General features: G+C 30.8%; 4 protein-coding genes across 4 annotated transcripts; 2 read left to right on the forward strand and 2 right to left on the reverse strand.

Annotated features, from left to right (window-relative positions):
- Positions 1-215: 215 nt before the first annotated feature.
- On the forward strand, positions 216-3,079 carry LOC116769562 (aspartate, glycine, lysine and serine-rich protein-like). The gene is made up of 3 exons (XM_032660695.2): positions 216-1,145; positions 1,265-1,557; positions 2,888-3,079. The coding sequence occupies exons 1-3, from the start codon at positions 356-358 to the stop codon at positions 3,026-3,028; spliced, it is 1,224 nt and encodes a 407-aa protein (XP_032516586.1). The 5' UTR covers positions 216-355; the 3' UTR covers positions 3,029-3,079.
- A 125-nt stretch (positions 3,080-3,204) lies between these two features.
- Positions 3,205-9,145, reverse strand: LOC116769397 (probable E3 SUMO-protein ligase RNF212). Its single transcript, XM_032660467.2, has 8 exons — positions 8,658-9,145; positions 8,474-8,538; positions 8,283-8,402; positions 6,541-6,667; positions 5,119-5,228; positions 4,942-5,013; positions 4,023-4,084; positions 3,205-3,328 (listed from the first exon to the last, which is right to left on the reverse strand). The coding sequence occupies exons 1-8, from the start codon at positions 8,761-8,763 to the stop codon at positions 3,205-3,207; spliced, it is 786 nt and encodes a 261-aa protein (XP_032516358.2). The 5' UTR covers positions 8,764-9,145.
- Positions 9,146-9,154: 9 nt separating this feature from the next.
- LOC116769399 (transferrin-like) lies at positions 9,155-24,349 on the forward strand. Its single transcript, XM_061522485.1, has 14 exons — positions 9,155-9,296; positions 9,522-9,624; positions 12,046-12,185; positions 15,608-15,726; positions 18,094-18,253; positions 19,972-20,129; positions 20,416-20,620; positions 20,724-20,886; positions 21,548-21,674; positions 22,093-22,277; positions 22,358-22,521; positions 23,466-23,570; positions 23,637-23,896; positions 23,987-24,349. Exons 1-14 carry the CDS (start codon positions 9,212-9,214, stop codon positions 24,077-24,079), a joined length of 2,067 nt encoding a protein of 688 aa, XP_061378469.1. The 5' UTR covers positions 9,155-9,211; the 3' UTR covers positions 24,080-24,349.
- LOC116769398 (succinate dehydrogenase cytochrome b560 subunit, mitochondrial-like) lies at positions 24,156-25,172 on the reverse strand. Its single transcript, XM_032660469.2, has 3 exons — positions 24,995-25,172; positions 24,696-24,928; positions 24,156-24,520 (listed from the first exon to the last, which is right to left on the reverse strand). The coding sequence occupies exons 1-3, from the start codon at positions 25,015-25,017 to the stop codon at positions 24,234-24,236; spliced, it is 543 nt and encodes a 180-aa protein (XP_032516360.1). The 5' UTR covers positions 25,018-25,172; the 3' UTR covers positions 24,156-24,233.
- Between the last annotated feature and the right edge of the window lie 116 nt (positions 25,173-25,288).

The following is a 25,288-nucleotide window of genomic DNA, read 5'->3' on the forward strand; positions in this document are numbered from 1 at the left end:
ATACAAAACGATGATATTTTAATGGATAGTTACGTTATTTGTATCCGCAACAAACAATAATCTCTGAGAAAACGTACCTATAATGGGTTGCGTAAACTAACCCCACTGCTCAATCCAGTGAACTGGAAAGCAAGGTCCCCAGCTAGCTTATTGTATTTTGCAGTTGTGTTCTCATTAGCACCTGTTAAGACAATAACGCAGGAAGGAAACGAACCACAGGCTCCCATGCCCCGTGAAAACTATCACGCTACAAAGAGACCACTTCGTTCCACTAAATTTAACTTCACTATAAATAAACGTTGCAATGACAAAATGATATTAGTCGAACGGTACCAGTGACAATTTCATCAATACGATGTTGACAACATCTTTTGTTCTTACCTTCGCTTTAATAGGCGTGCAAGCAATTACAGTTGAGCTAACCGAAGAAAAGACTCCATATGATTACATAAAAGAGCGTTTGGATGCAATCGGGACTGATGCTCGTTCAGGCTTGCCGTTATCAAATTCATATGAAGTTGAAGAAAGTGAGGATTATCCGGAGGAGATTGATGGAGCAGAGTCGACTGTTCTCAATACTGTCACAGGTGTTGGAGGAATTGGTTTAGGCCAGGGCATTGGATATGGTGGTCTAGGTGGAATTGGAATTGGCCGAGGATTGGGTATAGGTCTTGGCGGTTTTGGTGGTGCTGGTGGACTCGTTGGAGCAGGTGGAATTAATGGTGGCATTGGTGGAATCGGAGTTAATGGAATTGGTGGGCTGGGTGCAGGTCAGATAGGTGCTGGTGGCTTAGGACTTGCAAACGGATTTATAAATCCTGCTTTAGGTGGCATCGGAGGGGGAGGCCTCGGACTTGGAAATGGTCTTTTGTATCACCCACTTCTTGGTGCCCAAGTCGGAGGTGGTTACGTAGATAAACAAGCCTACGACGCCGCACAAAAGAAAGGAGCTGATCAAAATATAGAAAAGATTGAAAAGAAAGCAGGCGAAGAAGCTAAGCATGGACAAGAAGGTTTCCAACAGGCTTCCGCAGCAGCCAAATCGGAGAAAGGTGACTCAAGTTTCTACAAAGACGAAGAAGCTAAGAAGAAAGCAGCAGGAGATGAAAAATTCTACGCCGGAGGCCAAAAACTTGATAAACAGGGTGTGTATAAACATATATATACTTTTTACTAATACAAATTTATATATTTACATAGTTTATAAGAAACAGCTATAGATTAATAAATTGGATGAATAATGATTATAATTGCTTTACCGTAGGTGCAAATGAAGAGCAATTGAAGAAAGCCAAAAGTCATAAAAAGGGTCATGTGAGCAAGGGCTTTAAATCGTCTAGCAGCAAAAATGAAGAAGAAAAGTCTGAAAGCTTCTATGACGAGGCCCACGACGAGTCAGATCACAAAGTTGCGGGACATAACGCGGGATCCTTTGGAGAGAATTCTGAACATGGATTCAAGGGAGCTCATGAGGAGAAGATTCTCGATGCTAATGCACAAGGCAAAGAAGGTCATCACGTATCAGAACAAAAAGTCGACGACGCAAAGGCCAACAAGGTAAATGCGACATACGGGTTTTTAATTACAACTTTCTTTTATCTCCTGCACACTCAATCGTATTATAAACCTAGACATTCATATATTTTTTATCATTTCTTATCATTATACTACTATTTGATTTTGAATAAATTTTTCTTATTTGTTTCATTCGGTAAGTTTTACCGTAACTGACGAGTGCAAAACACTTTCACTGGTGAGACCAGTTACGTCGGTTATTGACGGAGGAGTTGTAATATAACTTAATAACCTGACTTTATTGAAAGCATACATGAATAAAATTTAATTTATTATATGTTTGTCGTTAAGAAAATGATGTTTTCCACATAAAATATTATTGTGATATGGTTCGTTGAGTAGGAAATAGATAGATAGATATTTTTTTTTTAAATATTGACTGATATTTATGGTTTGCAATGTATGTTGAAACCTATCTTCTATACCCTCAAAGACGTTAAAGAGAGGCATTATTTGTAGAAATAATCTAACATGGAACAATATAATTCCTTATGTTCAATCGAAGTAATTGCTTTAATTCATTTGTTTAGTTTTCAATCCAAATACAGAAATACGGGATACCGCTGCCGAGTCAAAGGATTTGTTTGCTATCCATCCACAAACCAGATTTAACCCCGCGGTTTTGCTCGCCCTTTATGTGCTCAAGCATCGATTTCCTGTAATTTAGTGATATGGAACATAAAAAGAGACATTACTGAATGGATCATATAAAATTTTATGTATAAAATATTGATTTGTGCAATGTACACGTGAATTAATTTTGGATCATCTGTATCGTCACACTGCATACAAAGAACTTTCAGCATTACGTACATTAATTGTCGCACACGATAGCATCAATGTAGGTTTAAAATAAAATTCCAGTAACGCTCCGTCTATAGTCAATCGATGCATTCTCTTGGTAAGGCTGAAATACTAAATACCGTGACCTCTACGAATAAACTGTAAAACTGAATCATTTCATGTTTCTGATTTCTAAAGCTGTACCAAACAGCTCTTCAGATAAAAATGTTTGGTATAAATATTTGTACTAACTTTTCGGTCCTATTATTCGTTATGTTGACTCGGCTCTCATTTATATTTTGTTACGCAAAAATCATACTTGCATTCATAACTTTGTCATTATTTATAGCACAATTTTTTATATAACGTTAATATAATTTATGTTCTCAATTATTTTAACTAAAGCTAATACATCATTGTGTACTATTGTATCTGAGTAATGAAGACGGAGTAAAAGTTTAAAATGTAATGTTTGTTACAAATCTGTATGAGATTTGAAGGCCTTGTATTAAAGTAGTGTTATTTCCAGGGAGAATTCCTGCAAAAGGGTTTCAATGAAGGTACCGAACTTTTGGAAAAGTTCAATAATCTTGGAGCTCACGCTGTCCACGGCCACCAAGAAGCCACTGGTGGCTACCAACAGAACAAAGGAATATTGCCCATACATTAATCTTTCAATAACGAATAGACGCTTGTCAAATAAATAATTACGACCATTTAATTTATATTTTATTTATTTATTCGTCATGTAAGTACCAAACAAATAAAACAGCGTTTATCATAGTAATCAATTTATTAATGAAAATAACATGCAAAAAAATTCGTAATTATCTAGAAGTCTAGTAATTATCTCTTCTTAAAAGAGCATTTTTTTGTCAAGCCGTTGCAATAAGCCACACTAGGAGACTTCTTTGTCCAAGGATCGCTGGACGAATAACCAGACTCGACGCTGTATTGACTTATAAGACACCTACAATATTTAAAACCTTTGATTGTTAAGAAAATCATTACTTTACTTCGAACAACGCCTTTAATAAAACACATTGGGATATATCATTTTACATAGTTTTTTAATGAAATCGTAAACGAATTACACATTTGTATATAAAATGATTAATACTAACGCGATGAAGTAGAGTCCTGGTCTAACTAAAAATATTATTTAAGCATCATTTCGATATAAATTTCAGTTTTGCGATACCGAATTTCATTCTTCATTCCAACAATGCTTTCGCGAGGTATTCAGAGCATTTAAATTAATGTAAAAAATGCAATGTTAAAAATTGTTTCATTTGACTATGCTAGTAGCATTCATTCAAATATTAAGAACATTATTTAGAAACAAAAAAACACAATAAGATATCCTATTAAAATGTAAAATAACAATGGTCGGGTCTCTATAGAAAAATATAAAGACATTGTCAGAACGCACTCGTAAGGGGATGAACTCATTTCATTTACAGATCGAAAAAAATTTAAAATTCTCACATGTTCTTTTATCCATAGAGATGCTAAGAAATAGCTGTTAAAAATTCTTATTATTTTAAATATAAAATATATATATCATATGTTAGTCTCATATAAGCTTATAAGACGCAATTCGCATCGCAACTGTCATCAATAGGTCGCACTACCGTCAGAGATTCTTTAAAAAGTGTTTGTACCCGGACTCCGGAGTGGGCGGAGTGCACACTGTTGATGTTATGCCATTGCAGGTGTTAGATCTCTGTAATAGTATTGAGTATTCATTTAAATGAAACTAATATTTGTGTGATTACTATGCTTGTTTTATTATTTTAAATACTACGTACTCCCGACGTTTCCGTTACTTTGCAGCAACCGTGATCAGACATCTATCTCATCTGTAGTTTTTAAAAATAATGAAAAAACGCGTAGTAATCCGAAAAATATCAGTTCCATTTAAATATCGTAAGAAAACATTACGTAAAATAAGTATTATATATATAAACATAGATAAAATACATATCGGGCAAACCCTAATGGTAACCCCCGCGTAATAGAATTCTATTCTGACGTGCTGATAAATTTTTCCTCTTCGATATTTCGTGTTTATATAATATTATACAAGTATATCTTTATCACATTCCCTCATAATTTAAGGGCTATTTGAGTTTAAGTTGTATGATTAATGATTATGTAACTAAAAACTTCATATGTGAAATATTAATATATACACATACAGGGCAGTATTTTTATCGTAACATTGGATATAATTAGAAATTTATAATGAAATAACAAAATTACAATGAGATTAATACAAAGAATAGAACATGTTTGAATGCACACCGCCCAAAGTGTATATATGTATATGTCGCAGAATATAACTAAGTACAATATATATATATATATATATATATATATATATGAGCCTTTTTTCAGGTTACATTTTGGTTAACAAACATATATAATATATATACTCTTATTACATAAAAACAAATATTACTTATACCTCGTTATTAAACGCCTGCAATAAATAACAGAGCATTATTTTAGTGCTTCTGTCAAATTCATATAAATAATGTACTTTCGTAGATACATAATATATGTATATAGAGCGATTACCTGACTCGGGGCGAAGTTGGACCGCTGTTTGCTTATCCGGGATGGGGTCACGAGGTTAGACTGATAAGGCAGCTATGATAATACGATTGTTTGTTTTAAAACGGGAATACCCTTAACCGATGTAAGTAATATCTGTATAGTTATCACTAATTTTGATATCTCAAAATAGCTTCTTACATTATACGGAGTGCTTTTCGCCGCTCTTTTGTATGTGGGTGTCGTTTGAATGAAACTTGGAGACAAATGACTGCCTGGGGATATCGGTACGTTGAATGGAGACGGCTGTTCTAGAAATTTTTGAAATGTTTCTAGCTTATAGTTATTTTATATCTGAATATGAAATAATAATGTACATACTCATCTACAGTTACATTACCTCTGTATATTTGCGGCTGTTGAATATCAAAACCGGATTTTATATTGTAGATCCAAATAATATTCATCAATAATATAAAAAAATTATAGAAATAACGTTCAACTTAACAACTAAACCAACTCTTGAGGTATCTCTATTAATGAAGGTAGGTTCATGTTGGCGATTAGCTCATTAATTATTACAATAACTTAAATAAAAACTAATAAAACCGTTGCTGAGAAGAAATATACTGAATTAAAATACAAGTGGCGTTTGAAACTTATATGTAATTCAAAATATCTCCAGTAATCCTTATTGTTTTGTTTATTGAAAGCACAATTTTTATATATTACTTGTATATTTAAGTCATGTTAGTGTAAATCTTCGAAAGAACTCATTTTTTTTTCAGCAAAATTGTATAATAAATACAATAATAAATTATATATTATTAATTAATGTAGTTAACGTATTGATTAAAATGTAAGTAAAATTTTAAAGAGCGAAAATTTTTCAACAATGTTAATGAAATAGTTGATCATGTAGGATCCGTTACAGGAATTCGTTGTTCACAAATGTCGAATAGCATATAGCTATGAGAGATTTAATGTTTTATTATAAACTAATTATTAATAATAAAATGTACTTATTTATTTTAATATATTAATAAGTGAAATGTAATTAAAATTTGCTATGTACTTTAAGACAGTATTTTTAAATATATTTTTTATTTTATATAACGATTGATACCTTAAAGATAATTTCATTTTCTTTATTTTTTCTTTCAAAGAGTATAAGAGCTTAAAGTTAAGAAGATTATCTATTTTTAACAATAGATCTGTTGTCCGGCGATTTCTTTGACTGATTTTTTTTATAATTTGCTATTTCAATCATTGATATTGGTTGAAGAGGATTAATTGTTGTTGTAAAGAAATAATTATACTGTGACGTTAAATTAATGAGATCTGAGACTTACGCGTGTATACCTTTTAATAAAACTAATATTATCGGATTTCTACGCGGTTTTTTATTATTTTGAACTACATAGACGTTTCGGTTAATTTGCAGCAACCGTGATCACTCATCACCTCGTCAGACCGTGATCACGGTTGCTGCAAAGTAACCGAATAACTATTTAGTTCAATATAAAACGCGTTGTAATCCAATAATATTAGTTTTATTTAGACGTAAAATCACTTGGACTTTTCTGTTATTTTTGTGTGATATATATTTATTGTAATTCTTACTCGATTGTCCGAGCTGTGCCTCGAGGTTTTTCACAATCTTCTGGTATTCCTTCAGTTGCTTGTGTTGTTTCTGACATAGTTCTGTCATACGTTTCAATTCGCTTCTTGCTGTATAGAATTTCTTCGTCTAGAAGTATTGTAATAACTTAAATAATTAGATTTTTTATGCAAAAATACATTTTGATCTTGTTAATTATTTTTTATCAAATTTTGACAATATTTATTAGTAACTTCTTATCTATATTTCGGATTTTTTGAGACAAACAAATATTATATGCGTATCTAACTGCGGAAAAAAAATACGGCCGCTAAGACCAACTTGTATGTATGTATGTGTATAAATGCTTGTGATCGTGTTTCGCTTGTTAAGAGAATACAAAAATGATTGATCTTTTTGATCCCAAGTTTTACTTAGTGAAATTAAGGTTCAATCGTTATTTTTCTAAAACTAAGTAACATAGAAATGAAATTAACGAATACCTATAATATATATAATATTTTATATGACAATAAATAAATCGTTAAAATTCCTATATATGCTTAAAATGGTACACGTCAGAGTAAACAAAGAGCAAACGAAATTTTCCACCTTCATCTGCTTGTTATATTAAGCTTGTTTGAAATAAATTTATTGTTATTATTTTTACTTATATAACTTTGATTCGAATTTGGGAATTTCAAAGCGGATTTATTTATTTTTCCCTTCACATATATACAACTTCCGCTATATAATAATACTTAAATGTTACTTAAAAAATACCTTATCCGCATAAACGTTATAAAAAACAATTAATAACTTTAGCAAACAAACTAAGTTTTAAAAAATATTTTTAATATAAGTTATTATAATTAAAACTTTCAACATAAAAAAAACTTCTTTCTTGAGATCCTATTTCAGAAATCTTTTTCTATAATTGGCTTAGAAAAGTTGCGCCGGCTAAGCAATTACGAAATTCCTTTTAACTGGCGAAAATTTAATAAATGGCGAAAAGTATGGCGTAAATTAGGACTGATTAAATAATCTACCATAACGCTTAACGTCCAAAATCCAAATACGCGACAGACGTTTTAATTTAATTGAAAATTAAACTGTGATTTAAAATTACTTTGACGTATTAAGAGTTCCTGATGTCGTCGAGCTATTTTAAACTATTTTCATTTGGTGCGATCAAATGGATTGTTATGAAGTTTTTAATGAAATCCTAAGCTAAGTCACATTTAATTTATATCTCAAACAGAAATTCACGAAAAAAGTTTCTTCTCGTTCACAAGTTTGTCTCATTTAAAATTTCTGATGAGCTCACTTTGTCGTGGAATTATTAAAACTTCACGTAGCACGTACTCGCCGTGCTAATGAAGGTAAGTTTGTTTTTATAATACCCATGAAATTGAATCATAAAATACATTTGTATAACGACGTTCATTTGTTCGTTACAAATAACTTATTACGATCATTTTCCTATATTTACCATTACATAATCCATTAATGCCGAAAAATATGTACAGCAAATCTCTTTTATAGCCTCGTACGTAAAATTGTGTATCGATCGAGACTCGAGATACAAAGAGAACTGAGTACATAACTAAATTGCTAGGTCTGTCCGTCCGTAATTGACAAAGGGGTCGAGCAAATTTGTGCTAGTAATGTACATTGTTATTTGTCAGGAGGTTTATTCTATATAATTTATATTCTGAGTTAAATACACAAATTACAATATTTTAAATTAAATTATATACTTTACCGATTGCAGCAAATATGATAGGAGTCTACGTCTGTGCTGCTTTTGAAATTGCAAAACTTCACTGCATTTTTTTATTATTTCCTCCGGATCTGTAAAATAATCTTGAATATCTTGGTTCATCTGCAAAATAAAAAATGGAAATAGAGTTGTGAATTCTTTTGTATAAAGAATAATTTCTAGACTTATCTTACATCCGGAACGAGCTTCATCATTGAACACGGCACTCTACAAACTAAACAAGTACCCTCCTTTACGCCTAAAATACGGAAAAAATTTAAATTTGAGGCAAAATAAATTTTTAATATTATATTATGTCAATATTGATAAAAGCATCCACAATTGTTTAGTTTGTTATAAGTAAAACGTAATACATACCATTGTCCAAACAATTGTTGCAAAACATATGCCCACATGATGTTAAATGCAGAGTTATTCCAGGTTCTAATTGAATAAAACAATTATTACAATGAATCCAGTCCATATTTATGCGAAATAAAATATATTTTTTACAAGCAAGCCATTCTCAAAGCAAACAATGCACTAAGTTTTTTTTCTTCAATAGCTGTCAATGACGTTTGGATCTTTAGCGGGCTTAGATTTAAATGGTTTAATTCCAAGAAAAATATTGGTCCCTTCAATATACTAAATAATTTGGTAACCATTATTAAAAGTATACATTTTTAACAAGTTAGTAAAAGTAAAAATTAATTTTGCTAACAAGCCGAATGCGAGAACTTTTTATAGTGTTATATAATTTTACTCATTTAGAAAACTATAACCGGGCTATGGTTAACAGCTTTACATCTTTATACTGGCCGCAAACATTTGTCAAGAAACTCGTATATCAACTTCATATAAAAAAAAAAGATAGCTCATGAATATATATAATGGAGTCATTGGTATAACGACAGTCGTGTTTACATTCTCGCATGGTCGCACGCCTGACCATGACTTTGAAATATATTTTGCTTTTATTGGCAGTGGTCAGTTTAAATGTCAACGCCAAATCCTCATGTACGTTTCATTATTTGCATAAACAATATGTGTAAACAAAGTGGTGGTTTTAAATATAAAACGTTCGAAATTCAAAATTTAAATTGTTGTTTAAATTCATGTGTGAAATTTTACTATCCAATTATATTTCGTCAACAAGATGAGAATCCCAATTTTAAAAGAAGAATTCCCGTTTGCATTTATTGAAGTATTTTTGTAAATAATGGATGAGAATTTATTTTTTAGATAAAATATGTGTGCCGGCGCAGTTCATGAAGGCCTGTGAAGCAATGCTCGAAATACCAACTAAGAGCAAAGCAATATTGGAATGTATACCGGCTAGAGATAGGTAAGTTTATACACAAATAAATGATAACATAATTATTTATAAATTGTTTAATTTACAATAAATAAAATTAAAGTATTTTCCTTCTCGACATCATCATTTGACCTTTATAGATTATATTTGTTATTTTATAAGCGATACTGTAATGTTTTAAACTTTTGGCTGTATTTATATACAACAGATAACACAAACGCATTGTTTTACGTTCTATATATTCCTTAAAAATTCTTAAATTCTTAACACTTCAATTATTTTAAGTGAAGTCTAACATTTGTATTAAGGATCTGTCCCGTTTTATTAGAGCGTCAGTTATTTGGGACCCTCTTATTCCATCTCCCCAAGAGATTCAATATTCGCTCATTCACTTATAATTACGTTGACACAGATTCAAATCGAAATAATTCAAATGTTCCATAAAAGCTTCCTAATATACAAAATAACTTATGGGCTTTAACTGTATTATTTGATAAGATTGAATTTCGATTAACCTTTATTTATGAAAAAAAAATACACATACAATATTTACTTATCATTGCTATAAAATCCTAATTTGTGTTAGCAATTATAAATGTAATGAAAAACTTGCCAGAAAATTAGATTGCATATATAACCTACCAATTGTTGCATAGTCTCGATGCATACGAAATTTTTTCAGTTTTTGTAAACTGGTAACGGTCAGTGTGTGTTGTGAACTCATGTTAAAGTCAACTGTTGATATTCCGAAAAGTCAAACAGTTTTGTTTGTAATTTGTATCTCGATTGATTGGTGAGATCTCAAACATTTGTTCTCCGTTCCCAATAGTGACAACCGATAGCTTAATATCAGAAAGTATCAGATACTTTGAACAATTTATCATTGCCTGCGATTTTTAGTTAAAAAAAAAAACAATCTTTTCGAAGTTATAAAATATTTTTTTAATTACCATCATAGTTTTAAATGGAAATAAAAAATATGTTAAAGATACGTTATAACAGGGAGTAATTTTTAAAATTATCTACTTTTAATTTCATTTGAGGTCTCCTGTATAGTTTGCCTTCACTATAATTAATTTAAACTGATTTACAGGATTCCTATATAGTATAAGTTATTATAGCTCTATCTTTAATATTCTAATGTTTAAATTAGAATAAGTCTATAATAAATGAAATAAGTATTAACTAACGAACAATCATAATCTGAGAATAAATCCTCCTTTGTCTCACGATCTCCTTTGAGACAGGATAATATAAATAATTTCCGTTTGATATAACGAATTCATAAATTAATGTTGCCAGACTAATAAATATTTCAATGTATTAATTTAAATAAGCCTTCATATTGTTTGAGTTATTATTTAAATTATTAAAAAAATCTTTTATACAATTAATATTTGATATATGTACTTAAGTACAACTTTTACCTCGAACGATATGTTTCCTAAATATATTTAGACTAATTGAAATATTAAAAAAAAAATTCTTAAATATATTTAACGTCTATACAGACGAAGATATATGTAAAAAAAGGATTTTTTTATGTTTAAAGCCTTAATATGAATTCCCTTTGATATTTTTTTAATAGATTGAAATCTATTGAAAAAACTTAACACGTGAACATGTAGGTCAAATCTTTTTTTATACAAAAAAGGCAAGGGAAGCCAGTGAATATTACATATAATAATAGCACATATGGGGGAGAAAATATGTATTTGTCATTTATATATGCCAGGGAATATTTCATATATGACACAGAAATTTTATTACTAACATGTTGCCATATCAAAAAATGATTATTTAAAGTATTTAAAAATTATATATTTTATTTCGTTAACAAAATTCAATAATTATTTGAATGAATAGGATTAAACCACGAACTATGTTATCTTAGAAATCCCGCAACGAATTTCTGTGGTACAATAATTTGATAAACGAGTCGGCTTAAGTGTCGCTCCTAAAAGCACTTTTACGACTTCATTATACCAGAATTATCAGACATTTTAAACTCACGACGATTTACGATAATTTACATTTCTTTATGAAATTACATATGATATCTATATGCATTAGACATTTTTATTACGAGTTTACCCAAACTAATGACAAACAGGTATAAACTTGTCTATGTTAAATGTTATTAAATTAAAAGTTAAACTATAAGTTTAATTATTAAGATTAATTTTGGTATATCGTCAAAACTAGTGGGAACTAAGACTTTCGCGAGTATTCTTTTAAATAAAAGTAATATTTTCGGATGTACTATCGTGTTTTCTTTTATTACTTTAAAGTACATACTACCGACGTGTCGGTTACTGCAAAGTAAGTATGCAGTCGAAATATAAAAAAATGAATAATAAACACCAAAATATTACTTTTATTTATAATTACGAATAGTTCGCAAGACAATTTCTGCGATACATAATTTATATTAACCTTCTTTATCAATAGAATAGAATGCCTGTCGTTCGTTCAGCAGCGCCAGGCCGACCTGGTGCCAGTGGATCCTGAAGATATGTACGTCGCTTCGAAGATACCGAACCAGGACTTTGTGGTGTTCCAGGAATACAGAACGGACGAGGAACCAGATGGTATGAACTCCATACTTAACGACACATTTACATAATCACTAAGTAATGAGAAGGCTTGAATCATAACACAGTTTTTGTTTGTGTATGTGCCTATGTGTGTGTTATAAATACTTCAAGAAAATTAATGGATAGAGGACAGGACATACGTTAAACCATAGTGGGTAGTTTAAAATTTTTTGAACTATCCTTCGTCAATTCTGTATCGTAAGCAGTATATGTGTTGCATTAAAAGGTCACGATCTTATCCTGCTCGTTACATGACGGTTGCATGGCAACGTTTAAAGACAAACGAGTGTTATGTTTAAAAAAATTAAACGATTATGATAAATTATAATATAAAAAGCAAGCCGGTCGTAAAGAAATATTAGATCTTCACAATTATATAATCAAATGCATATAATACATTATACAATTAAATAATGTATATGAAGCACAGCTTCTAATAATGAAGTGGAAAAAAACACTAAGTGTCGTAATTTACTGGAAATATTTGGATATTATTTATTGAGTTCAAACTTACATACGTACAGGAGAAATACAATCATACATGTATAGTCCTAACTATTTTTAAGGTAGTCGAATATTTCAAATAGGTATATTTCAATCTGTACAAAAACCAATATAAACTTGAATTATTCCAATTTATATGAAAAATAAGTTGGTTTACAATAAGTACTATAAAACACAAGTACGATGTTTTAATGAAAGACAGAATTTTCACGGTAAATTCTTTTTCCTGTACAATGAAGTTGACGTCTAATTTGCTCCCAAAATGGCCATCCGTGGAGTGCCTGAAAATTTACAAAATGGACGATCTTTCACTTAATCATTAATTATTCAAAGATTTAATTTGAGTTGTTTCATTATTCCGCTTTATAAATTCTTTTTACATACGTTTGTTTTTTTTTTAAATCATTACATTTGTCTTTATGGCTTTTTAAAGAAAAAATATTTTAAAGAGACTCATAGTTTCAAATTCACGACTTGTTTGAAGGTTTTGAAGATGAATATTCTCTTTACTACGCTTTCAGAAACTTTATTACAAGAAGCTTAAATAATACATCAATACTAATGACAAAGGCGTTGCTTGAATATTCATATTTTGTATTCTCTTACTATAAGTTTCCATTATTGTACGACATACGGAGCGTTAGCCGTTTTTCATATGATAACCTAGCTACATACTAGAATGAGCACTCGCTAAGAATAAAAAAATTAAAAACGCTTTATTTTTAATGTGACTATAGCAACTTGTTACTTGGGTAAAATAATAAGTCTAGTGATAGTTCTGTAGACGTGTGCAATAAATTTTGCTCCAGACTTTCAATATTCTCGTCTTATAATGTGGAAACCTAGGACTTATTTATATTTTATCTAAGTTTTATAGGTGAACTCATTTAAATAAAACTAAGTGTTTTAGATATTACGCTTTGCGTAAAGGAACCGCGAGGTCGGGTTTATGCAAATTATAAAATTATAAAATAATAAAATAAAAAATAAATTATAAAATAATAAAAAACGCGTGGTATCCCAAAAACTTAGTTTCACTTATTTAGCTATATATCACGTTATATTTAATTAATATATCATTTAAATTTATTCGTTGGGAATTCTGAGGAAATCGGAATCATATTGGACTGTTTTCTAATCAACGTTCAATGAAAACGTAAAATCATTTTAATCGTTAAATTGAGTTTCAACGATGAAATTAATGAACAATCTGTTAATTACAGTTTTTTAATTAAAAAAAAAATCCGAATATTATTTAATCTGTGTAATTTTTTTATACCATAGACTATATTAAATACGTCTCTTAATAAACTGAACGAAAACAAACACACTTAAAACTTAAAAAATAATATCGTGGAAAATATAAAAAAAATAAATTATAGATATTATTTCTTATATTAATTTTCATTCGTCACACCTAAACTAGTTAAATTGAATTTCTAATCTCAGCTAAGTATTTTATGTATAGATCATAATACTCGTATGTTGCCAGTAAGTCGTGTTCCAACGCGGATCGCAAAACCTCACACAACACAAATCCGTCCTGAATATAAAGTTCACATTAAAATAAATTAACATCACATCAGTCTTTTATATATCATTCTGATTGGTCGTTAATAAAATACAAAGATATATTTTCATAGTATTTCCATATTTAGATCCTTTTCGATATTATAACTCAAAGGTCTTTAATTATAAGTCTCTGTTTGAAGCCGAGAGTCCTTTGTTCTATGAATTAGAAATATTTATAAAGCAGGCACTTTCGTTGTTTATTATTTAACAAAATTCCATTTAAAAGAAATTTTACGTGCAAAGATATTTGCGATTTTGGATACTCAAATACGTTCTGTTACGTTTTTGTAATTCATGATAACATGCAATAACATATATGACGACGAATAAAAAAATCCATTAAAATATATAATTAGGGTTGACAAAACGCAGAAATAAGACTCAAACAAATTGCATTAAGTAATATGATGACTTGATTAACTAAATACTTAAATAATCAAAGATTTATCTATATATTCATCCGTGAAGTGAAGTGAAGTGAAGTGAAGTGAAGTGAAGTGAATTTATTTTATATATATGTATATATCTTCTTCTTCTTTCCCTCTTCCCACGTTAGGAGGGGTCGGCTCCCCTTACCTTTTTGGCGCAAAAAGGTTGTCAGGTTGTCGGGTCAGGCAATTGGGACTTCTTAACTATATTGACCATACTAGTCCACCAGGTCAAGGGGGGCCTTCCTCTTTCTCTCTTGTTTTCTGGCATTGCCAGTGCCCTGTATATATACATGTATATATAACAAAAAATATACACGTAAAGTGTCTGTACATAAATATTTTAAATCAAAGTCAAGCGATAACATTTCATTGCCTCACAATTCTGTTCTCGGAATACATTACTGAATAAAAAACAATAATGGCTGGAGTATATTTTGTTTTAATATTGAATAATAGCATGTTGGAATCCTATATATCAGATACCTTAATTATGTCTGTAGATTTCCTTATATGAGTTAGGTTTGAGGTAACAATGAATAATAACAGACGAGCAAAATATTAACATAAAATTTTATATAACTGATAAAAATATAATATCATCATCAGCCCAGTGCTACCCACTGCTGAGCTGGGCTTCTTGTCACATGAAGAAAGTTAGAGCTTGCTCAAGCCGGATTGGCGATTTCAAACTTATAATTCCTAATTATGTTTTCCTTCACCAGCTGTCAGTAGTGTCTAAACACTCTAAGAAATTACATATAACAAGGAAAAAATCACATTGGTATCTGCCTTGGAACCCGCGCCGTCATGCATGAGTGGTCAGCCGTTAGCCTTTAACCTCTGTGCCACCACGATCTTAAAAATAAACAGTTATTGTATTTATTGAATACATGTTTGATCTTTCAACAGCGGAGTTCCGATATGAAGCAGTGATAGTTGTCCATAAGGACCTCCCCATCAACAGTCTCGATCAGCTCAAGGGTTTGAAATCCTGTCACACTGGAGTCAACAGGAATGTCGGTTACAAGGTCAGTGGTCAATCGCTAACAATGGACGTGAATTTGTCAACATATAACGTATATGAACAAAGTTATTAAACAAAGTCCCGAAACTCCCGAAACGCTGAACCGCTCAAATAACGGATTGTTTGCGCGGCATATACTTGAACCGCACAAGAAACTATTTCAATTAGAGTTTGAAAATGCTAAATATATAAAGTTATTCAATATTTGCTGTTGAAACATGTGCTCTCCGCAATAATATGTCAAGAACTCACTCTTGAAAATATTACTAGTATTACCTCGTTTAAGTTTAAAAATTATTGTCTATATATAAACCCAATCATATATTTAATATCAATATTGGTTTATTTTTATATTAGATACTTTAAATAAAAGGTTTTATTTGTATTTCATATTTACAGTATTGCGAAATAGACAAAACATTATATAAAAAATATGTATACTACTGTCCTTGCCATATAAAAAAATATATATATTGAAATCTATTGTTTTGTGATATCAAAATAATATTTTGAAGTCATAAAATTGCTTCCTACATACCGCTTTAATAAAAGTAACAAATTCAAAAAGGCGGTGCGACAAAAGAAATTTAATTTTGACATCACAAAGAATTACATTTGAGCGAGCATTTTAATGAAATTCATATTTTCCATATTTTAATATAAGTTATAGTATTTGAAACGCCGCATACCTCGGTAATTTATCTTACAGAAAATTACATTCCAAGCCTTCAGCTTTGTGTAAATAGTTCGGTTCAAATATATATTACTGACATAGGAAATATCGTGTTGCAATATCAAAAAATATATTTTTTATTAAGTCAGAAAGATCTTATAATAAGTTTACAAGCAATAATCGTAGTAGAAGAGAGGGCAAATAAAAAGTCATTATATACATACATATACATACAGAGAAAAAAAATGTGATAGCGTCTGTCATAAGCTCACAGAGCAATTAAATGTAACATATGTTATGTAAACAAAGGATGCTATAAATTAATTTTGTAAGAAATTCAATTTATATAGACAAAGAAAAAACAAGATTACTTTTTTTTTTACTTCATTGTAACAGAAAGAATGTTATATAGAATGATTTAAAGTCAAAATTATTTTTTTCAGCAGTAAAATGAAAGAATGAATAAATAAATTACTTGAAATAATTGAATATCAATTATCAAATACGAAGTGAAGAAATTAAATTAAGATTTAGTAGCCGTTGATAGATTAATATAACATTTAAATTTAAATTCTTTTTAATAGATGTATACACGTCTTTACATAAATAGTTTAAACGAAAACTTTATGTACCATTTTAAGAGAACCGCTCGTTATTTAACATAACGTGGAATTAACACAGACAATGTTTATATAGCGAAGAATTGCGAATATCACACACACACTATAATGACTTTGACACACACGCATATGCTACATCTTCTTCTTTTTGGTTATTGGCGTTTCCTTACAGATTTCTCATATGTCATGTGCGCTTTATTATACTGAACTATGTAAAGAGGGATATGTGAATGAACAAGGTTGAGACTAGAGACTAAGAACTTTGATACTGCTGAGATCAATATGATGCATCAATACGTGACCATCCCTCGGTGGGGTGATGTAACTTAATGTCAAATGTCAAATTTATATTCCAGTATGTATTTAAATTGAAATAACCAAATAATAATTGGCGAATTTTTTTTTTTAATACAGTTTATACTCCAGTTGAATATAGATTCGGTTATTTTTTTCATGTTATCTACAAAGTAATATAAATTCATACACAGCTCTCTTTGATTATAAATCTTCTTTAGCTGTGCGTTAAAAAAAACTATTTTTTTTCCTTATAAAAATATATTGATATATATTTATTAAAATACTTTTTGGATCATCATAGAACATATAATACAAATTGATTTAATCATCATCATCATCATCATCATCATCAGCCTATCGGAGCCCAATGCTAAGCAAAGGCCTCTTCTCACACGGAGAAGACGGGTTGGCGATTTCAATCTTATTATTTGAAATTATATGACCAGGTTTCCTCACGATGTTTTCCGTCACTGTCTGTCAGTGGTGTCTAACTACTATTAGAAAGTACATATGACTCGGAAGAGATCACATTGGTACTTGCCAGGTTTCGAACCCGCGCCCTCACGTATGAGAGGCGAGCATTTAACCTCCCGGCCACTACGACTTTGATTGATTTTTTAGTTGTCATTTAAGTAAAAAACCCAGAAATACCGTTAAATTTATGACATTGATGAAATGTATATATATATATGTCTTATACTATAAAATATGATAGTTTTTAGAGGTAGAAACCATAGTTATCCACTAGGGATGCTTCGATCCTAATTGAACCATCTTCCAGATTCCCCTGACGATGTTAATGAAGCGGGCTGTGTTCCCCAAAATGACGGACCGCACTATATCACCCAAAGAGAACGAGCTCCGTGCTCTATCGACATTTTTCAAGAAATCCTGCATCGTTGGACAATGGTCACCAGATCCGAAGACGAATTCAGCGTGGAGTAAGTACTTTATGATAACGCTTTCAAATAATACCTTTCTAGATTTTTCCATGCCGGTTTTTAATTTCATGTCGGTAATTAATCCATTATGAATTGATTTATTAAAATTCTTGTACAAGTAGAAAACCAATATTTAAAAAAAAAAAATTTTTAATAGCTTGCATCTGAATCGTTTCATCTTAAACATGCCAAGCGTTTCCGGTTCCTCGTCCAAGATACTACATTATATTATTATTTGAGACGCTTAGATTGAAAAACTTAAATCGCTGAATTTAAATTATACAAATCATGTTACATGTAAAAAAATTACAAGAACTTTCATCATTTGTATATAAAAACTTATAATATCTTTACTAAAATCAGACAAATGTATTACAAAACGTCCTTCACCGATCAAAGATTTAACACAAAAATAAATTATCCGACCTTCAGCTTCAGTTACTTTTGTTAAGAAAGGTTGATAACTTTGAGTATTATCTTATTTATTCATCTGACTTATCACGTGACCTGTAATCAACTTTGATTGACGCTCGATTCTCGAACTTCTAAGAAAGCAACAGATGTCTTTCAAACTGTTGGGAAATTGTTTCAAAACGTTTCACCGACGATATAACAGCGCTGATGTTGAACGCTTCATTTAATGACTTGATTTTGATCAAAAAGTTTAAGATAATAGTCATTTAAAATATCAATTAAATTACTTATTACATAAGACAGATGTCAATGTCACTAATCTCAATTGTCATGTCATATAATACTAAAAAAATTTCAATTTTAGTGTCAAATAACTTGATTTGAAAAGTCCTATTGAACTACCCGCAAGTAATTAAAATGTCAACAAATAAAATATTTTTTTGAAACTTTACAAACAAAATACTTTACACACTTATACCAAGATTACTTCATATAATTAAAGAGTCACTTTTTCCTCTGTAACGATCAACCTCTGGTATTAAATTGCAAATGTCACGCGAATAAACGTGTGGGTTATTATGCGGTTTGGATTTAAATTCTTTTATAAGTTTTAAGTATTGAGGAAAGGAAAATCAATAAGGATGTAAAAATACCAACTTATAACTAGGTATAAATAATAAGGAAGTTTTACTGCTGTTCCTAAGTCAAAGACGTGTATAAGCGACGTTTTTAAACTGTAAGTAATGCACAGAAATATATGCATCAGATTCTTGTCGAGATATTTTGAATGCGAGAATCTAGAATTCGGGCTGTCTTCAAATAAATCTTTCGTAGGAAGGAATTTCACATTACCGACGAGAATATTCTGCGATTAAAAGTTTAGTCTAATGTTTGATATATTTTATTAAGTAGATTATATTATTTATTTTTATTCACACTGTAATATTTTTTTCACTTACAATGATTTCATTACTTAAAAAGTTTTTAAAACTAATTTTTGTTATTGGTAAAAATATAATTAAAAAATCATACAATACTTTATGTTATATATTAAATGTGGTCCTATGGAAATGTTATATAAATTCAATCTAAATTGACAATGCACGTATTTTACACAAGATTAAAAAAAATGCATTAAAAACATAACATTATTAAAAAAGGGAGAAAAATTATGTTAATATCAATCAGTTAAACTTTATAAATACGAAATTATTATAAGGGCATTATATTCGAATAGTCGGTACAATATTTTACATGGCGTATGGCCAATACAATGGCCTCTACATAATTCGAGGTCGTTCTAGAGTCCCAGTACAGCCAGCTTTGTTCCATGTGTGAACATCCTGAGAAGTGTGACTATCCCGATAACTACAGCGGCTATGAAGGAGCCTTACGCTGCCTCGCCCACAATGGAGGGGAAGTGGCCTTCACCAAGGTCATATATGTCAGGAAGTTCTTTGGGGTATGTCTATAGACTCCAATCACAGTAAAACAATACATCCCTGTTTGTTATGACCATTTGGAATTAATTTCATTGATGTTAACACTTCTGCTCCTAATTTTGGTCCAAAAATTTACGAATTATCCTTTGTGTTCGCCATATTATTTGATGATGTTTGTATAATGATTTTAGGTCACAGATTACATATGTACTAATTTGTTTAGTAAAATACATGAACTTGTGTTTACGGGAATACTTAACATTTTCAATATTTATTCCTTTCGTCATTATACCTCCTTTGCCTCAGCTTCCTGTAGGAACAACCCCAGCCAGCCAATCATCTGAGAACCCCGATGAGTTCGCGTATCTTTGTGTGGACGGGTCTAAAGTATCAGTTAGAGAGAAGCCCTGTTCTTGGGCCGCTAGACCTTGGCAAGGGTTGCTAGGACATAATGACGTTTTGGCAAAATTATCACCTTTGAGGGAGAAGATTAAGCAACTTGCCGACGCTGGTTAGAATAATCTTTATAATAATATATTTTTTTGTACTAAGCAAATGTATTATGATTTTACTAAGGCAGCAAAAAAATTATAATAAATATTTTTCCTCAAAAGGAGCAAGCACAAAACCAGATTGGTTCATAAATGTGCTGGGATTGTCTGAGAAAATCCATCACGTGGCGGACAATATACCAATCAAGCCCGTGGACTACTTGAGGAAGGCCAACTACACTGAAGTTATTGAACGAGGCCACGGCCCTCCCGAACCGGTTGTCAGGTGAGACTAGACATTTGTGCATCTGTTACAATAATTAGCAGCTTTAGTACTAAAAAAATATCAAGGAAAAGATGTGCTAAAATAATAATTTGGAATAATTTACGAGTAAATGAACCGGTTATAGAATTAATTGAAATTGGTTTGCATCATAAATTCATTCATTCTTTCGTTCGTTCATAATAATTTAAAGTAAAAATAATGTGAATTGAACTGAATTGATACTAAATCTCATTTCCAGCGTTCACTAAAGACGAGATCCGAATTGAATTGAAATGTGAATTTCATTGTCTTTATCAAACAAAGAACGGAGTTAAAACAGTTTAAATAGGTCAGAACTAATCGAAATTTAGTTTGATCATACAGTTTAAAGATTGTTTATAATACATTATTAAGAAAATTGGAGTCCACGATGTGTAAAAAGTTACGTTCTTCTGTTATCCAAACACATATCAGTCCCAAAGTTGCCAACGTCACACTACACACGAAGTCTCCCCTTTCACATTAAATAACGTAATTTAATAAAAAGCGCGAATATATGATAATGAAAATATTTTAACGCTCCTTATGTTGAATGATCAATATCTTTGTTGAATATTAAATTTGCATTTAAGACATTATGATTAGCTCAAAAAAAAACACAAAACGATATATATATCCATAGATTATGCGTGACATCAAACGTGGCGTTGTCAAAATGTCGCGCGATGTCAGTGTTCGCGTTCAGCCGCGACATACGACCAGCCATCGACTGTGTGAGAGAGACAGACGAACAAAACTGTCTGCGGAGTGTGAGACGCCTTGTTTATTATATATATTAGACAAAATAATTTCTTACTTAACTAAAACATATTCTTAGAAAATATAATGTTTTCTTTCATTAGTAATAATGACAGCTCATTTTGACATTAACAAGGTTGGCTGTATACGGAAATATATTACGATGTAATATTAAAAAAAAACACTAGATGTTTCAAAAATATTTTGCAGAATATTCATAAACGTTACCCGAAACTGACGGAGAGTTTTCGCTTCACGCTCTAATAATCGTAACTTAAAGCGTAGTCATGAAACTACTAAATTCTTCACGAACTATATATCAAATATACGTAACATTTCCGACTTTACGGTTGAAAGAACAGCACTCAGAAATATATTGCCATATCAAAAATAATGTTTATATGTTTTCTTGTAATCATACAAAAAAAGGTCCAGGATAATGGTTCAGATTTAGCGGCGGTGGACGATATGGACGTGGCTTCCGCCTCCAAGAAATACAACTTACATCCGGTCTTCCATGAAGTATACGGTGAAGCGAAAACACCTAACTACGCCGTGGCTGTCGTCAAGAAGAATACGCCGTTCAATAACATTGACGATTTGAGAGGGAAACGGTGAGTTGGTGGAACGATTGGAATCTTAAATTTAAGAAAAAGATAGGAACTTTAATTTCATATAAAAAAATTAATTTTAGATCCTGTCACAATTCGTTCGGTACATTCGCGGGCCTGGCAGGTCCGCTCTACTACCTCATCAACAAAAACAAAATCTCATCGGATCAATGCATTAAGAACCTCGCGAATTTCTTTTCGGGCTCCTGTCTCCCGGGAGTCGACAAACCCGAAAACAATCCACGAGGTATGATTCTATAATGTATTCCTATTTATTTTTCAAAGCCGTATAAAGCCGTTATTAAATATTCACTCAGAGAAGAATTCACTAAGTTTGTAATCCTTTTTTAGCTTTTCTTGTTGTGAATTAAAATTAAAAAAAAAATTGCAAGTAGATTAATTTTAGTAGTTCCATTTGTAAGGTGTCGTGTGACGTCATAGTACAACACTCGCTGTCACGCTCTACTATACTTCGGTTTACGATCGCGACATAATGTTACAAAGATTATAATCTAAGAAGTCTATAAAACAAATATCGGTAAAATATATTTTTAGTTGAATAATATTTAGCTAAAGAACGAAAATAATACCCAAAACACTTGAGATTTTAACTGAGTTACCAAGTAATTAAACTTTAAAAGGGAATTAAATTATTCCCTAACAAAAACGGATCTCAATAAAAAAAATTAAAAGATTTATAATACAATAAAATATTAATTTTAAAATGTAGGTAGCTTGAACAATATCCCGAGGTCAAACCATTGAGTGCTTTATATTCTGTGGTACAACATCGGCATGTACTAAACATAGCATAGCAATTAGAACTTAATAATAATTAAAAAAATATTTAGATTTTAGAAAAATATTAGTACAATGACATTTAAATTACACACATCCCTTCTTTAAAACCGATAAAACTTTTATTATTACATTGTTATTTCTGAAAACGTTAATACTTTTCAACAATTAAGTATATAATTGCGAGCGATGTAATACAAAAAAAACCGATGAAAAAGGATTCAAAGCGTAGTGGAATATGACGTCACACTGAGATCACGTGACTTAAAGACTATAATATTGAGTGAAACAAATCTAGTCTATGTAAATGAGATAAGCAATATAAATTAAAAAGGTCGGATCAGTTCAGAAGATAAGGCCTTTGAGAGGAATTGTACAATTAAATTCTTACAGGCGATGACGTGTCCAAACTGAAGAAACAGTGTTCTTCAAACAATATGGAGAATAACGCATGGAAATGCCTACAAGAAGACAGAGGGGATGTAGCATTTGTGTCAAGTATGTGTCTGAATTGATCTACTTATATACTTATATATATTGTTTTATGTAATGATTTAATTATAGGTGCGGATTTATCGAACTTTGATTCTGCGGAGTATGAACTTCTCTGCCTAAACCAGGGGCATGGTCGAGAGAGCCTTTTGAATTACACTACATGCAATATCGTCATGGCACCTTCTAGAAGCTGGTTGTCTGCTAAAGACTTTCTATCTGATGTCTCTATAGCCCATACTCCATTGAGTTTGGCACAACTATTGGACACCAGAAGCGATTTGTTCAATATCTACGGAGAATTCCTTAAGAATAACAATGTCATTTTTAATGTAAGTAATTTTTATATGTATGTCTGCTTAAAATTCAAAAACAGAATTATTAGAACAACAAAATATATATATATATTTTTTTTTTTTCAGAACGCAGCAAAAGGTCTGGCGACAGTGGAGAAAGTTGACTTTGAAAAATTCAAAACTATCCATGATGTCATGAACACATGTGGAATTGCTTAAATAGTTCCAAACATTCCAATAAAACCCAGCAGGAGTAGTCTAATCAAAAAAATTAGCAATAAAAAGAAACATCAAATTTAACTCATTATTTTAATACTCTGCTTAATTGAAAATAAATAAATAACACAGAAATTTGTTTTTTTTTCTCACATAATTACAACGCAGCTAAAATCAATGTAAGTACCGCTGCTCCGGCCAACATCGTGTATCCGGTTGAATAAACTTCTTTAATAGACAAACCTTTAGCGGTATCCCAGTACAGATGCCGAATTCCGTTAGCAAAATGGTAACCAAATGGAGCTGCTATCAACACTTTAGCAATGAACAATGTGGCCGGGGACAAATTGAGTCCCTCAATCATAGTTATATAGTGAGAAATATCATTCGGCAACACTAAGGCCCCAACACCTAAAGCTGTAGCATACCCAGACAGAATCATTCCTAAAACAAGTACAAAATTATATTAATAAATTGAAATATCACAAATACACAAACAAGTTGAACAATTATAAAATATTTTCTAATTGCTTAAGTCATTAACGATATCTTGTCTAATATTTGTAACAATATTATGAAAAATATTAAATTGAAAAAATATAATGATTCATGAACCCACCCGCAAATCTATGGGAAATTGATAAAATGCTTGTCAGCTGATACTCGATTATGGTAAGGTGAGGTGAAAGAGGTCTCTTGAGGCGTTCGTTCTTAATGTCATGATGTTCTTCCTTTGGTGGTTCGAAATTTTTGAAGGTTATCTTAGGAACTGCAGCAGATTGAGCATATGATACTGTGCCCAGAGCAGATCTATACTTTGCCAAGTTTCCAAACACCGATTTCGTTCCTAGCCTAAAATAGATATTTTTATTAAAACATAATAAAGCATAAAATATTACATAATATATGTCAACATACCTGCTACAGCAATAGAATGCCATTTTCAATTATTATGATTTAACTAAAACCACACACACAGTATTCGATAATCTAACCACTTGCCTTCAATCAACTTAATAATTATTATAATAAATTTTATTACGACAATAGGTATTCTAAAATCTCGAAAGTTGGCAACTTAAACTTGATCAATTCTGTTGAAAGACTATAACTGTCAAAGAAACATTTATAGAGACTGTTGTTGTTATAGCTTAGAAATAAATACTATTGAGATAGATATTTAACACGCTAAATAATTTTAAGCCATGAATA

The sequence above is a fragment of the Danaus plexippus genome, chromosome 14 (assembly GCF_018135715.1).
Source record: "Danaus plexippus chromosome 14, MEX_DaPlex, whole genome shotgun sequence".
NCBI lineage: Eukaryota > Metazoa > Arthropoda > Insecta > Lepidoptera > Nymphalidae > Danaus > Danaus plexippus.